Source organism: Elephantulus edwardii, unplaced genomic scaffold (assembly GCF_000299155.1).
Source record: "Elephantulus edwardii isolate Elephantulus edwardi_28Jun2011 unplaced genomic scaffold, EleEdw1.0 scaffold00017, whole genome shotgun sequence".
Classification (NCBI taxonomy): Eukaryota; Metazoa; Chordata; class Mammalia; order Macroscelidea; family Macroscelididae; genus Elephantulus; species Elephantulus edwardii.
This window is the reverse complement of record NW_006399767.1, coordinates 21,866,509-21,883,534: the sequence shown is the minus strand read 5'-3', so window position 1 is coordinate 21,883,534 and position 17,026 is coordinate 21,866,509. Positions and strand designations below refer to the sequence as shown.

General features: G+C 39.1%; 1 protein-coding gene and 1 pseudogene across 1 annotated transcript in view; both read left to right on the top strand.

Moving 5' to 3' along the window:
- The window catches only part of ZFAND3 (zinc finger, AN1-type domain 3), a 423,161-nt gene that overhangs the window by 362,617 nt on the left and 43,518 nt on the right, over nt 1-17,026 (top strand). The window contains exon 5 of the mRNA XM_006882023.1: nt 2,296-2,463. Coding sequence (XP_006882085.1) covers nt 2,296-2,463 — 168 coding nt within the window. The remainder of the gene's footprint in view (nt 1-2,295; nt 2,464-17,026) is intronic.
- On the top strand, nt 13,252-13,702 carry LOC102873566 (annotated as a pseudogene).

The following is a 17,026-nucleotide window of genomic DNA, read 5'->3' as shown; positions in this document are numbered from 1 at the left end:
AATAAAAAAAAGATAATTTCATTTTTGTTTTTAAGGTCATCAGTATCACAGGTTGTCATCTACTACTTCTCTTTCCACTTGCCAGTTTGGGATCAGCTCTCAGCTAGAGTTACAGCATAAGTTGCTCTATCTGCACCACTCCACCGTGAAGGCTATTGAACAGCATATTTTAAACAAGCGGAAATGCCTTAACTTCTCAATAAATTTAGAATGATTTTTCATTTTCGAGCTTGGTTTTCTGTGTTAGGTGAGAAATTTATGGATCACCTATGTAAGTAAGTATGTTGAATGACCTAGGAAACATCAGAAGAAGATAGGGAAGATACAGAGTCACTGCACCAAAAAGAACTGAGTGACATTGAAAAAAATTCAGAAAGTACCATATGAATGAGAGGCAATGGTAATGACGGTTGAAACTGCACTGAAGGCATTGGCCAAAAAAAAAAAAGGCCCCAGGAATCAGTGTGATACCGATTGATATGTTTCAACTAACAGATGCAGCCATAGATACGCTCACCAGTCTATGCCTAGAAATTTGGAGGACAGCTCTCTGACTGAGTCGAAGAGATCCACATTTGTTCCCATTCCCCAGAAAGGTATTCTAACAGAATGTTGAAACTATCAAATGAATATCGTTAAAATCACATGTGAGCAAAATACTGCTGAAGATCATTCAAAAACAGAACAGTACATAGTTAGGGAGGTGACAGAATTCAGACAGGTTTTAGAAGAGGCTGTGGCACCAGGGATATCGTTGCTGATATTGGATGGATTCTGACAACTCAAAATAAAGAATATCAGAATGTCTAGTTATGCTTTATTGGCTATGTAAAGGCATTTGACTTTGTGGAATATACCAGTTATGGCTAACATTGAGAAGAATGGGAATCCCGGAGCACTTAATTGTGCTCATATGAAATGTATCCGTAGACCAAAAAGCTGTTGTGTTAATAGAGCAAAAGAACAATACATGGTTTAAAATTAAGGCGTGCATCAAGCTTGTATTTTCTCTCTATACCTATTCAGTGTGTATGCTGAGCAAGTTATTCAAGAAGCTAGACTCAGTGAAGAAGAATGTGGTGTCAGGAGCAGAGGAAGACTCATCAATAACCTGTGTTATACAGATGACACATGCTTGCTGAAAGTGAGGAGAAATTGAAACACTTGCTGTAGAAGATCAAAGAATATGGTCTTCAATATGGATTGCATCTCCATGTCAAGAAAATAAAGATTCTCATCACTGAAGTGATAGGCAATATCATAATAGATGGGCAAAAGATTGAAGTTGTCTACAATTTTATCTAACTTGGATCCACCCACAGTCACCACCCTTGGTAGCAGCAGTCAGAAAATCAGGAGACTTATTTCAATCAGGAATCTTTCCAGATTATTGAAAAGCAATGATGCCAGTTTGAGCATCTGATTCAGATGATGCATCTGATTTAGGCCATGGTCTTTCTGATTGCTTGCTACATGTCTAAGATTGGACAGTGATTGAGGATGAAAGAAGAATTAATGCCTTTGGAGCCATGGTCTGAGTACTGACTAATCCATGGACTGCCTAAAGAACAAACAAATATGTTGTGGAGAAAGTGCAGCCATAGTGCTTTTTGAAGGCAAAGATGATAAAGCTTTGTCTCACATACTTGAGCATGTTGCTAGGAGAGGCTTTTCCTTGAAGAGGAACATCATGCTTGGCAGAAGAGAGGAAGACTCAACCAGTGATTGCTGCAATGGGCTCTCGTGTCAAGAAGTGTGAGCATGGGACAGGATAGGACAGGGTTTAGATCTTTCGTTCATAGGGTTGCTGTGGGTTATCACTTGGCTCAGTGGCACCTGACAGCAACATCAAGCCAAGCACGGACTCTGGACATGGTGTTGTACTAAGCGTGACAATACAGAAAATACTAGCATAAACCTTTCTTTAAGAAATTATGATCTACTTGAAAACACAAAATTACCTGAGAAGGGGGAAACAGCCAGAACTCACTGAAGGAGTCCAGACAAAAAGGATCCCACTTTCAACTGGAATAGTCTCCTTGTGGAGATTAGCTTAGCTCTTAAAAAAAGAACAAAGTAGAGCCAGCTTTTGTTGAGCTACCTCCTTCCTCTTCCAGACTAAGTCCTAAAGGTACATGCTTGTCACAGAGGGGTCAGAACATTCTCTTGCTCGCACAGGTCCATTTTCTGTAAAAGAGCAATAGCCTGTTTGGAAGAATGCTCAAAAGTAGCTAATCAACTGTGCTTGCCAGGCTAGGCAGTAACCCTGTTCACTAAATATGTTGTTTTTGTCAGATTCACATTCTGAAAATGAGGCTTCACCAGTGAAACGACCACGACTACTGGAGAATACAGAACGGTCCGAGGAAACCAGTCGATCTAAACAGAAGAGTCGGCGTCGGTGTTTCCAGTGCCAAACCAAACTGGAGCTGGTGCAGCAGGAATTGGGATCATGTCGCTGTGGTAAGCTTCTTCCTAGTCATGTGGTGAAGAATGTGATGTTGCCACCCTGGCACCAATTTGTAGTATTTTTAAGATGGTTGGAGTTTTTCACTATCCTAATCGCCTTGCTAAAGCTGTAGATCTGGACCTGGATTCTTGCTTCTAAACATCTTTCGTTTACTCTTGCATAGACCAAAAGAAAAAAAAGCCAATATCCCCAATTTTTCTGTCATGTATTTCTTTAGAATTACATTGTTACTGGTTACTGCTTTCATCTTCTTCCCACCCATAATACTCATTCCTTCACATTGACGACACGTATATAAATTAACCAAACCAGCTGAATTGTAAGGTGTGTACCATAATTTGGAAGAGTGGCTTACTATTTATGACACTTTAAAAGATAACTTCTCCATATTGTTTTTAAATTAATGTTTAATTGAATTTTTTTAGCATAACTTATGAACTTAGTTATCACCTTAGAATTTTTCCTTCTGTATTCGCCAGTGCAATGCTATTTCTTCAAATTATTGCACAGTAATTAATAATTTTAAAGCATAGTATTATAAAATTGTTCTGTGGCATAATACTGCCGTCAGGTCAACTTTGAGAATTGGCTCTAGCCTCTGAGAACCCTCTGTCCTTCATCCTAAAGGATACTGGGATGTGTAACTATAGAGAGTTCCTAAGTACTGTAGCAGTCAGGGCTATATAGTTTGCTGAGCAGTTATTTCATCCAGTCACTGGAAGTTCACTATCTCCTGAATAAAAAGTCTTTACAGCTCTGTTAGAAATAGGGGGAAAATCTCTGAAACTCATGTTTCTTTCATCTGCATTCTCAGATGTGCTTGGTATTCACCAGGATTATTACTGTTAGGTACTTTTCAGTTGGAACCAACTCAGAGCTGATCCACTGGCAAGTTTTCAGACGCTGTACATCACAGGGGAGGAGATTGCCCATCTTTCTCATTTGGAGCAGCTTGTGGATTTGAACTGTATGCCTTTGGGTTGGCAGCATAACTCCTTACCTCTAAGCCATGAGAGCTTCCATTTACCAAGATTAGTGTGATTAATTGAAAATGTAAGTACCAGCATAGAGAGTCCTGGAGTCTTCTTTATTTAGCTTGCTATTTTACTGTGAATCGTTTGAGTCCAGAGCTGTGTTCTGATGAAGTCGGAGAAACCTGCCAAGTAAGTTAGCTTTCTTGGTGAGGTAGGTCGGACAGGGGTATTATGTTGAGCCAGGAAACCTCTGGAGTCTCACTAGCGAGAATCTACCCCATCCCTCCCCCAGGACCAAAAAATTTCTTTTGTGTTCTGCTTATTCTTTGGTTTTCCTTTTAACTAATGAAGAGTTTAACAGTTCATCTATTAGCAGTATGATGCAACCTACCTGAGTGTTTTAAAAGCCTCTCGCTTTCATGATACAGACCTTTGATTCCTAAATTAGAATCATGGATTTTCGTCTGTCTTATGTTCTTGTTTCCAGCTTCAGAGTAACTGAATCCAGATATTACACAGGATTTTCCAGAGTAGATCAAGCACTTGATCCATCAAGTACACTCTCTTGTGTCTGGCAGTGACTTATGCCATCTCTCCTTTCTAGGCAAGCAATGAGAATTCAGTTAGTGCTGTGAAACCCAGGGGTGGTGTAACCAGAGCTCCCATTTTATCCTTCAGCTCTGATGCAGACAACCTAATTTCCTGCCCATTTGAAAGAATCTAGAAATGCCCATTAGAAAGAAAGGCTCCATTCTTGCTCCTAAGCAGTGATTTGACTATCTCTGCTGAGTGCACGGTCCTCTGCTGTGTTCTTCACCCTCTTGAGCAAGAAGTTAGATTGTTGGGCAGGTACTTTGAGTTTGCCAGAGGTGTGCTTTCTTCTTCAATTATTTCACATGTATGCCATTGGTTTATGAAGAATTTGAGAGCCTACTCTGTACTGTTCAGGATATTTGGCTTTTCTGCTGGAGAAGATTTTATTTTAAAGCCCTGAGTTTTCTCTAGTCTTACTAGAAACATCTGGGGGTTCCCTTAGGCCCACTGAGAGCATTATACTTAATGTGCCCTGAAAAAATTACTGACTCAGCTACCACACTTTAAAAGATGGACAGCAGTACACCATACACTTCTGGAACTGTCTTTGACAGATAACGCTTGTGTTTCTCCTGCTTATGTGCTTGGATCTGTCTTGGAAAGAATGTAATGTGTAGCCTGTTTCCTTGTGGGTTCAGTGTGTGTTGGAAAGATGTTTAACTGCCTTGAAATATTTTAGAGGGGGTAAAACATAGTCATTTATTACTAAAAGTGAAAACAGGCCACTTCTCCACTGTAGAAAATTCTTTTATATTTATATATATATATATTTATATTTTCTCATTCTTTTTTTTTCTTCTTCCCCATTTCCCTTCTACTCTGTACAGGTTATTAACTGCTGACAAGAAATTCACATCTCATAAATAATGCTTAAGAGCCATTGCTATAGAAATTGAATGTGTTATGAATTGTGATGGACCTTTTTGTAGCATTCGATGCCTAGAGCAGGAAGAACAGAGGATGTCATTTTCATTAATTTCTAATGAGGTGCCAATTAAAGGCAGGGAAGATGTTCCAAAGGGAAGAGTGGCCAAGCTCCCCTGAATCCTCCGCCCCAGGGCTGTCATCCAGACACTGCTAGCGGAGCCTTAGCTGAAGATTCCATTAAATTACAGTCTCATCTAGAGCACACACACACACATTCAGCTTCCCTTTGATCTTCAAAAGAGCAATTTGTAAGGAGAGTTCTGAGCCTTCTCACATTGGGAGCAGCTAGAGGTGATAGGAATTGTTAATTGCTGAGACACTCCCTGAGCTTTCAGTAAGGAGGTGAATTTTGAAGATGAATTCTCCTCTGCTTTACTGTGACTAGATAACCTTTAAATCAACAGTACCAGAGTAACACCCGTTTCCTGTGGAAGCTTTCAGAGTGCCAATTAGAAAAGACATGTGGTGAGACAAGGATGATACCCTGAATCCTAGAACATCTTCAACAGTTTAACTTCTCAAGATAGAAAACAATTTCCTAAAAATGGATTTATTTGTTTCATTTTCTACTCAGCAGGCAAATTGATCAGTTCATTTGCATCACCGGAGCCTCCTCTCCCCAGATGCCACCTGGAGGACGTTCTTTTAGAATCTAGCCATCCTCATCAACTAGAGCCACATCACAGCCATAGTCTCTAAGCAGAATATCATGTTGCAAACAGCAGGGCTTTTTAATCACTCTGCGTGGCTTTCCAGGACCACAGAATTAATTTTTAAACATTAGTCTAAGAACTTGCAAAAGTTACTGCAAATTTTCAGTTGACAGGGACTTAACAAACCAAGCAGCTATGCACCCTTTTGGGATAGTAGTGCTTTTACTAACCTCCTGAGTAATCTGACTTCTTTTTATTATTTTCAAAATATATTTTCTATTCACTTAAGAAACTGAACACTTCTCTACTGGTGCCTTTGGAGGAGTTTACCACTTCCAGCTGCTTCAGTGATCATTTCTGCTTTATCATTTACTGTTAGATAAAATTCAGCAAGTATTTATTAAGACTTTTCTAAAAAGTATTTGACTAAATTTTATAGGGATAATAGATTAAATCTTCCCTAGAAGCTCCATAATCTTAGCCACAAATTAGAGTTTTCGTTGTGTACTACCAGGATGGAGCTGACCCATATAGCTGACCCTCCAGTGGGCTTTCAGAGGCAATTAGTTGCATGACAGGAGATTGTCCATCCTTCACCTGCAGAACAGCTGGTGGATTTGAACCATGTGTCTTTGGAATTTCAGTACAATTTTTTTTCCAATAGGCCACTGGAATTACCTGGAGGTCTTATTGAAACACTGATTACTGGGCCCTACAGTAAGAATTCTGGTTCAGTAGGTCTAGGGTGTGCCCAAGAATATTCATTCTCTATAAGTTTCCTAGTGATTTGAATGATATTGGTCCAAGGGCCATATTCTGTACTTGGAGAATCACTACTCAAGGCAGCTAGAAATCTTTTTTTTCTCTCAGTAATTTATTTTATTGCTTTTGTGGTATAAACAGCCACAGCAGAATATCTGCCATACACTACAGCACAACAGTTTTTGCATATACAATTTGTGGACATTGATCACATTATTCAAATTATGCATTCACTCTCACATTCTTTCTGAGCTGTTCCTCGCTTTGTAACTCACTGCACATTACTTTCCTGTCTCATCTTTGCAGTTATTGTGAATCTGATCTCATATAGATAGAACTTAAAAGAGTACAATGCTCTTTACTGATATGTTAAACTAGTGCTTGATTTAAGCAGTATTTTTAGTATTATCTCAAGGCAATAGTATCCAGAGTTTATCCAACTTTAATAGCTTTAGATATCTGTATTCCATGAGAATTTGAAATCCTATTCTGCATTTTTTTAATCAGAATTCTTCTGTGGAATCTTTGATCAAACTGTTGAATAGTGATAGCCAAGCACTATCTAGTTCTGGTCTCATGGCACACGAGTCAGTTGCTCATGGAGACAGTTTGCTGTATGTTCCATATACTCCTCTTATTTATGACTTCTCTTTTTCCTTTGTTGCTGCATATGGAAAGCTTCTTAAAAGTAGGATGTCTGCATTCTGCCTGTCAGACGCATAGCTGATACTCCAGCAGACTTTGAGACAGTAAATCATACTGCCCATGGGAGGAGAAACCATCTTGCTCTTATGTGAATTCAAACTGCATGCTTTTGGTTTGAAAGTCAGATTGTTGTTGTGGCTATTGTCGAGTTATGACTCACGGGGACCCTATATAAAACAGCTCTGAAGCCTGCCCTGTCCTGAGCCAGTCTCACTCTGTCACATGTACTCCCATTGCCTTAGTTACCATATCCGTCCATCTCATCCAGGGTCTTCCTCTCCTGTGCCTTTCTGAGCACGCTATCCCTCTCCAAGGATCATTCCCTCCTGGCCACATGCCCAAGTTTGTGAGACAGAACTTCAAAATTCTAGTGTCCAAGGAGAAACTTGATTTCATCTTCCCCAAGACATACCTGTTTGTTTTCTTGTCATTCCATAGTATATTTAAGACTGTTCTCCAACATCACAATTTGAAGGCACCAGTTCTCCTTAGTTATTGTCCATCTCTCTGATGCATGACAAGTTATTGAAGACCATGGCCTGGATCAGGCGCACCTTAGTCTCCAGACTGACATCATTGCTTTTCAGTACTCTGGAAAGGTCCCTGACAGCATACTGTCCCAGTGCAATTTGTCTTCTGATTTCCTGACTGCTAATACCAGTAGTGTTGATTGTGGTGCTGAGCAAGCTATAAAGTACACTTTAGCATTTTATTGTGTTTTAGATCAGACTGCATGGTTTTCCAATTATATACAAATTGTTCCATCAGTTGCAATCTACGTACTGTGTCAACATTTTCCCCATTTCCTTTGTTGCTTCCCCATTTCTATTCCTCTGATTTCCCTGGCCCTCTTTGTCTTCTCATTTTCATTTTTGGAGAGGTGTTACCCATTTGGTCTTGTTTATTTGATTGTTCTTAGGAGCACATTCCCCATGGTACTTTTTATTTTCTGTTGTGGTGATGGTGATCATTGTGCATTTGGTTCTGATTCATAGTAACCTGTATAAAATGAACAGGAACCCTACTTAATCTTGCTCCATCCTCAAAATATGCCAACTATTGTTTCAGTCACTGTATGATTCCATCTCAGTGAAAATCTGGTGTTTTTGTTTTTTTTCCCTCTGACTTTGTATTTTCCAAGCAGCATATCCTTTTTCAAGAACTTGACCCCTTCTGGTAACATGTCCAAAGTATATGACACAAAATGTCACTGTCTTTATTCTAAGGAACACTTCTGACTGCACTTCTCCGTTCTTTTGCACTTCTTGGTTCTTTTGACAGTTCATGTTTTATATACTAGTCTTTGTCACCACCATAATTAAGAGGCATTAGTTCTTCTTTGATTTTTCCATATTGATTGCTCAATTTTCACATGCATGTGAAGCAATTGAAAAGGCCCTGGCTTGAGTCAGACATACTTTAGGCTTTAAAGATATGCCCTTACTCTTTAGCATTTTAGAGGTCCTTATAGCATATCTGCACAGTGCAGTAATACATTGTTTTCTTGACTGCTGTTTCCATGAATGTTGGTTGTGAGTCCAAGTAAAATGAAATTCTTGACAACTTCAATCTTTTCCCCCTTTATCATGATATTATGTTCTAGTTCAGTTGTAGGGATATTGATTTTCTTTATATTGCCATATAATCCATACTGAAAGCTGTAGTCTTTGATTTTCCTTAGTAAGTCTTCTTCACTTTCACCAAGCAAGTTTGTTTTCTTTGTATATTGATGTTCCTTAATGGCAGGTCTTCAGTGCTGATGTCAACTTCTTCTTTATATAGTACAGCTTCTTGAATGATTTTATCGATCTGTGGATTGAATATGTATGGAGAAGAATACAACCATTAAACAGTCCTTTCTTTTTCCATGCAGTGCTCCCTTACTCTATTTAAATAACTCTGAGTCTTTACATATTTCATTCTAATATTTTGTCTTCTTGAGCTGACCTTTGAAATGTTTTACTCTGTTTTCTTCATTATTTCTTCCTCTTGCTTCTCTACATTAAAGAGCACATTTAAAAGTCTCTTCTAACATTCTTGTCTTTTTTCTTTCTTTCCTGTCTTTTTTTATAACCTTCATTTGTAAGACCCTCGATACCATCCCACAACTCATCTGGTTTTGATTGCTAGTGTTTAGTACTTCAGATCTGTTTTTTGAGATGGCTTTTACATTCTGTTGGGATATACTCAAGGCTGTGTTTTGGGTTTTGTGGGCATGTTTCATTTTCTTTAGCTTTCATTTGAACTTATATTTTAACTGATGGTCTGTTCCTCAGTTGACCCCTGGCCTCCTTCTAGCTGATTTTACAGAGTTTCTCCAGCATCTCTTTGCACAGATGTAGTCAGTTTGCTTCCTGTGTGTTTCATCTGGTGAGGTCAAAGTGTAATTGCCTTTTGTGTTTTTAGAAAAGGTAGTTGCGTTGAGTAAGTCTTTGATCATACAAAGTTCTGTCATACAGTCTCTGACCTCATTTCTGTCATCAAGACTATTTATATAGGCCCATCTATTATTTGGCTGAGAGATATCTTAAGGCTTGTTACTGTTAGTTACCATCTAGTAAGACTCACAGCAACCCTGTGAACAACAGCTGTGAACCATGTTCTATCCCATCCTCATCATTTCTGATGTACTCACGCTCATTGCAGTAGTCAGTGTATCAATTCATCTGGTTGAAGGTCATCTTCTCTTTTGCCCACCCTCTACCTTTCCAAGTATGATCTCCCTCTCCAAGGAATAGTGAGTGTCTCCTAACTACATGCCCAAAGTAGGTGAGATGAAGCTATGCCTTCAATGAGCACTATGGCCATACTTTCTCCAAGATATATCTTAAAGCAGGACTCAAAAACAAACCAAATAAACCTCTTCATTTCTCTAGCATCTAAATTGACTCATAACAAACTCTTGAGTGGGTTTCCAGGGGTTGTAAATTGCACTGAATGAAATTGCCTGTCTTTCTCCACCTTCTCCAGTGGAGCCACAGCTGAATTCATACCACTTAGTGCACGCTTAGTGAGTGCAATGGTCTGAGTGATTTCTCTAGTTTGTTTCAAACCAATTAAGTCTGGTCTTTTTCTTTTTAACCCACTCTGCCTGGAACTTTCTGTTATTTTGGTCATACAGATAATATGGTAGCCAGGCACAGTCTAGTTCTAAACTCAGAAAAGAAACTGTGATTCATGTGGGCCATGTTGTTCATTGTGTGACTCATTCCTTCCTTGAATCTTTTTTATTCATTGCCCTTTGCTCTAGGAGGAAAGAGACCAGTTGTTGATTCTTAGATGGCCATTCATAAACTTTAAAGACCCCAGATGCTACTCACCAGGCTGAGATGTACAATATTCTTGTTGAATTGTATTCGCCAGTTGAATTAGATGTACTCTGAGACTGGGGTTCTTTAGCCTTAAGCTCCAGTTGTTGAGACCCGATATCTAGGTACTTTGTATAATTATGCCTCCCAAGGGCACTTTTATATGTTAAATGTGCATGTAGTATTTTCAAATATGTATGTAGAAGTGTCCTCAACTATGCCTATACTTCATGTGCATATGTACTCTGGTATGGCCTCCCTTACCTGTTTAGCATACATATTACATATGTACTTAAAAATTATTGCTGCTTTGTATTGTTGCAGATTTTTTAAAATTAATTTTAATGAAAGTTTACAGACACTTAGGGTTTTCAGTAATTCATTGTTGCACTTTTCTCCCTGCTCACTCCCTCCCCTGCAATTCACTCTTCTTGAAAAGTAAAAGAAAAACTTTCATTGTTAGTTGCCGATTTTTAAAAAATATTATATTTTTGTGCATAAGGTTTTCAGAGGCCTGCTATTTCAGAAGTGGGTGGCCAATCCGTCTTCCTAGTCTGTCTTAATCTGAATGTTCAGATTTAGAGGAGTATCTGACAGACAAGCAATTTGTGGAGCAGTGAAAGATAAATCCCTTATTGTGGAGTTAAGCATTAGTTACAGTGTTGACCCCACCCTTAGCCCAGTGCCTTGACCCACTTACTTCCCAGCTCCACCCTCCACCAGGATAACCCTTCACATCTGCCAAGTCCCTTCAGAAAATATCTTCCATTGTCCAACCCATGATCTGACAGCTTGTATCTTAAGCTTTCTTGGCTTCTGTGATTCCAAACATGTCCACTGCTGACATTTTTTTCCTTTTGACCAGTGTCTCTTAAGTTTAGCTGTACTGTCTCCAAGGGAAGTTGACGTGTCCTGTAGAACTCCTGTGTAGATTATGTTTTTCTGGCCCTCTGGCCTGCCAGTTTTTTCTGTGCACCTTTGAAAGATGCCTCTTCGTTATTATCTGAGGTGACTTCCCCCTGTGCGCCACTTCCAGGCTTCCCTTCCACCCAGGAGCACGTTCTCCCTGTCCCCTCAACGGCACATAACAACAACACCAACATTACAATATTTACTGGAGTTGCTCTTAATTTCTTTTTGCTTACCCCTCATTGTCTTTATGTCGGTTAGTTGAACTAACTTTCCTGATAGGTTTTGCGTATAGCTTCTTCAGCTAATTAGTTGGTCTCTCTCTCCCTCCTTTCATCCCTTGTAACCACCAAAGAAGGTTTCTGTCTAAGTCAAACCTATCTTGACTTCTTATAATAGTGGTAGACTTTAAAAAAAATAAATCATTGTTTGCAGAAAGTATAAAGATTTGTCTTTTTGATCCCACCAACCTACCTTCAACAAGTTTCCTATTATAGTAAAATCATGAATCTGTGTGTGACCGAACCCTGCCAGAGAACAAAAATGTAAATATTTTCTCTAATGCAGAGTTATAGAAAAGTGATAAGACAGAGTCCTGTCAAGCATAGAAAAGTTCTGAGACCTGGAAAAACTCAGAAATTCTGTCAGAGTTCCAGTTCTGACTGGCTTCACTGTATTAGTATCTTTTGTTGGTTTGACTTATTTGTTATAACTGATAATTCAATGGATATCTCATTATTAACTAGAGACCACAATATACATTAGAGTTCACTCTGTGTTTTACAGTTTTACGAATCTTGACAAATGCAGAATTTCATTTGTCCACTTTATAGTACCATACAAAAATAGTTTTACTGACCTAAAATCTCTTATGCTTCCTCTATTTATTTTTCCCCATTTCCCTGCCTGTTGTCTCTGTGGAACCATTGGGTTGTTGTTGTTGTGTTTTTTACCATATCTGTGGTTTTACATATTTCCAGAATGTCATATAGTTGGAACCTTAAAGGATAGAGCATTTTCAGACTGGCTTGTTCAACTTTATAATACTTGTAACAAGCAGGGATCTTCGTCAGCAAGGCAGCAGAAGGCCAGAGGGCAGGGAGGCCAGACCTTGGCAGGCAGGTGGGGTCAAACAGATGTAATCTAGATGTTCACCAGGTTGTACCAGGAAACCTGGAAGACACCTTCCTGGTCATCTGACTGGAAGAGATCTATATTTATTCTCATTTCCAAAAAAGATGATCGACAAGAATGAAAATTGTCAAATAATATCATTAGTATCTTCAGCAAGCTAAAGCTTGCTGAAGATAACTCAGATGGCTAAGTTAGTACATCTACAGATCTGCCAGAAGTTCAGACCAGACTTAGAAGAAGCCGTGGCACCAGGGATATCATTACTGATGTCAAGTTAACCTTGACAAAAAGCATAGAATACCAGAGGATTTCTGTTCGTATTTTACTAACTATACATTTGACTATGTGGATTACTATGAATTATGGTTAACATGGAAAAGAATGGCAATCCCAGAACACTTACTTATATTCACAGAAAACCTATACCTAGACTAAGAAGTTGTTGTGTTAACAGAGCGAGAGAACACTCCATTATTTAAAATCAAGAAAGGTATGGGCCAAGGATATATCCTTTTCTACATAGCTTTTCATTCTGTATGCTGAACAGATCATTCATGAAGCTTAGCTTTGTAAAGAGGAATTGTAGCATCCTGATCAGAGGAAAACTATCAAGATCTTGCGTACACAACCTTGTTTACTGAAAGTGAGAAAGACTTGAAGCTCTTGCCACAGAAGATCAAGGACTACAGCCTTCATTATTGATTACATCTCAGGAAGACAAAAAGCAACTTGTACTGGGTGCCAGAAGTCACTCTCCATTCTTGTTTGTGGGCCACAGGGAGAAACTGTGGTGTGAGAATTCATGGACAATGGTCATGGAGGCCATCCTGAATAAGCTAGTGTCTATGAATGACCGGCTGAAATTTGAAGAAAAATTTTAGTCTGAGGAAGCAGCAGGCTTAGTATTCAAGAACACCCATTTGAATACACCTGATGTCTGGTGCTAAGCAAATGGTGACGTATGTAAAATCATTTCACTGCTTGAGAAGCTGCTGCCGAAAGGGAGCAAAGAGGACCAACGGGATTATGTCTTCTGCCTAGCTCTGCGGAACTTTCAGCTCGAGGATTAGGAAAGTCCCTAAGGTATGTGTAAGGGCTGCTGCAGACAGAGCCCCAGACCAACCAGGCCAAGGAACTGAAACATCTCATTGACAAGGCCATGAAGAAAGACAAACTGGTGGGCTTGACCATTGTTGGTGCATGTCCTTGGGGGTGGTAGGACTTGCTGGACTCATCGGACTCGCTGGATCCAAGTCCAAATTCTGAATGCAGCTTCGCAGTTCTGCCCAGGGTACAGTCCAACCTGGGTTCACAGGATTTAAAAAAGCCTACTGTATTTGGGACTCAGCATGAAGGACACATGAAGAGAATCCTGTCATTCCCTGTTCTCCTGTTCCCTAAGCCTCCAAAGCAAGGAAACCAGGCTTAGGAGGTGTTTGGTTATGTCTGAGAGGTATCTGTAATTGTGTCATCAATGGTTTTATGTACCTACATACACATAACCTGTGATGCTTTTAAAAACCAAATCTCTGGCCCTTAAAGAATTTAGTCAGGAAAGGCTTCCAGGTATTATTTTTAATTCTTTATTTGAAAATTCTTTTTGCTAAATCATTGGAGGATATGCTGCAAACATCAATCATGGCTTCATTAATTAAGGACTATTATATAACTAAAGCTGTTACCAACTTAAGTAAATTTAAAACCAATACAGATATAATACTTGAAAACTTAGTGAGTTCATTTGGTAATACCCTTTATAAAGCATCCCTCACTGCCACCATACAGAATCTAGTCAGAATCAAGTTTGGCATTTAGGCCGCTTTGGATTCTTTTAAGAGACTAATAAATTTTGGAAAATACAGCCTTTTTGACCTGAAGCTTCTCCACCCCCTACCCCACCCTCAGTTTCCTATCACAAAGCACAGATATCTATTGGCCTCAGCCCCTCATTTTAGTTTTCATTTTGAGCATCCACCTAGTCAAGGTGCTATCTGGTTTCTCCACTGTGCTGTTTTTCAAACGTATTGCTGTAGAGTTGGAGCTGACTCATGGCCGACCCTCCATTGGGTTTCTGAGGCTGTAAATCTCACCAGAAGTGGTTACTACAGCTTTGGATTTAGCAGCGTGACACCCTGTGGGCTATACTACCAGAGTGTGGCTGTTTAGTCACTGTTTTTCCTCTTGCAGGTAATCAGCAAACTGTGGAAATATACTTTAAAACCATGCAAATAACCTATTGATCACCAGCATATCTCCCTAGATTCTGCATTAATTGATAGTTCTTGTCTGAGTCAGTCTTTGCTCTGATGCTTGCAAAACGACTCTTTTTCCTACCTCCAGCACTCACTCCTTCACATTTTCCATTTGCCACTTAGCACTCTACTTCAAGTGAGAGATTTCCCTCTCCCATTTATTTATTTGCACATCCAGTTAGTATTGGCATGAACTTGCAGGATCTTATTTTCAGGAGACTATACTTAATTATTGTGATGCTCAAAATGCCCCAGATTTAGGCAGTGGGAGCTCCTAATACACTTTTATGTTCTTGTGACCTGCTACTTCACTTTGAAGATGTGTTCCTGGTACATCTTGTTACCTTACTTTAATTTTGGAGTCAGCTACTTCTTAAGACTCCTCAAGGTTATTTGAATATGAACCTGAAGTAGAGACTTCAGGGATATGAGAGGAAGATCTAGGCATAAAATAACTACTGTGAAGAAAGAAGATAGGTTCCAAATCCCAGACTGAGGATCTTGGATTTAGTGAGAAACTATCAGTGATTATGAAGAGTATTACTTAATTTGATTTTTTTTCTCTAGAAGTCAGAAAGGCCAAAGAATCTTTTTAGGGGAATGATATAAGACAAATATAAACTCAGTCATTCAGTACAAAGGAATATGCTTACATTACAGCTATTACCACCACTGCAAGGAGCTACATAGTGATTGAATAGTGATACACTAAATTCCCAGAGCGATGAAAGAAGCAGTGGTCATTATTCAAGCTTGTTAGGTGAAATTGTCAGGCTGGTCCATTTTACCCTAAGAAAGAATCACAAAAAATAACCTGTTTCACTGACTTAGTTTTCATTCTCATCCAAATGTGATTTGATCCTGTCAAGAACATTTGGTATTCTGCCTAAAGAAAGTAAGGCATTATGTTCTTATAAAATACCTGTGGATATAATTTTATATCTGTAGATTTCATTTTAACCAGGATCCACTTGAAAACACCACTGTCCAGGGAAATACCTGTGATCTTTTGTCATTACCAAAACTAATTTGGCTAGCTAGATGGTGTTAACACCACCTCCCCAGGAGTCCATGTTCATGCTCTCTGCCTTGCTTACACAGAGAAAAGCTGTTAGGAGCTCCTGCTGGGTGCTGAGTAAGGAGGAAAGACTCTGGTACCCCTGAGATAGTTGCTGTAGTCCAGAGTACTGAGAAAACTCCCCCTGTCCCCTTTAGTATAGTCTTGGCTTACTCTCACTGTACTTTTCCCAACAAGCGCATGCTGTGTGTCAAAATTCCAACAACTCATTAGTCAAGGCAGATTTCAGAGACAGTTAATCACGCAGGAGGAGATTGCCCACCTTTTTCCTGTGGATCCACCAAAGAGATCTTCCCTTTGGTTTAGTAGTGCAACTCACCAGTAGACTATACCACCAGAGCTCCTTCATGAATCTCTAGGCCCCATTTAATCTTTAATGTGTGAAAGTTCTTGTTTAAAACCAAACATTTTAGTCCCTCTGTTGCCCTTCTACAAACTGCAAATTGAAGTGTTAAAGCAAAACAAAACAAATCTTTTACTGAACACTAACTCCTTGCTGTTTAGCCTATTCTAGAGCAACACTGTCTCAGAGATGCAGTCTCTGTCCTATAGACTGGAGATAGATAGAAGATATATGAAGAACTTCACCTCCCCAGCAAAAGAGCTCTTAAAAGGCAGCAAGTGGAGCACGGCTACTGAAGCCTATGTTATATCCACATTTGTACCCTACTGAGAGATAAGCTAACATGACCCTTGTCCCATGAAAGGAAAGTCTTCCATCTGAACAACAGGCTTGAAACTACTTTTATAGTATTATTCTAACAGGAGTAACAGCGCAATTCTTGTTTTATCAAAGCTATTTGTAGGTGTTATAATCTGCTTAGAAACCTCTGTATGAGAGTGAGGGAAATGGATTACTAGGAAAAGAAATGAGCAATTGATGTTTTAACTTTTATTTCCAGTAATAGGATTTTAAGTTGATTCTTTATCAGTGAAACTTTTTGCCCCTAGTGGGCATAGTTTTCATACCATAGAACTCAGCTACTTTACAGTTTGACAAAGGTTACTAAACTTCTATTAAGTTGTGCAACAACCAAATTAAGACTGTAGAACACCTCCGTTACCTCAAAAAGTTCCTTTCTGGTCTTTTCAGTCAGTCCTCAGATTTTTCTACTCTAGGCCTAAGCAAATATCTCCACTGGATCCTCTAAGTTTTGGTATGTTACACTTCACTTTTAATTAATTAAAGTATTGTCTGATTTTTTTTTCTCTCTTTGTTCATTAAACCATTGCTTGTGTTTGTGTTTTGTTTTTTTTTTT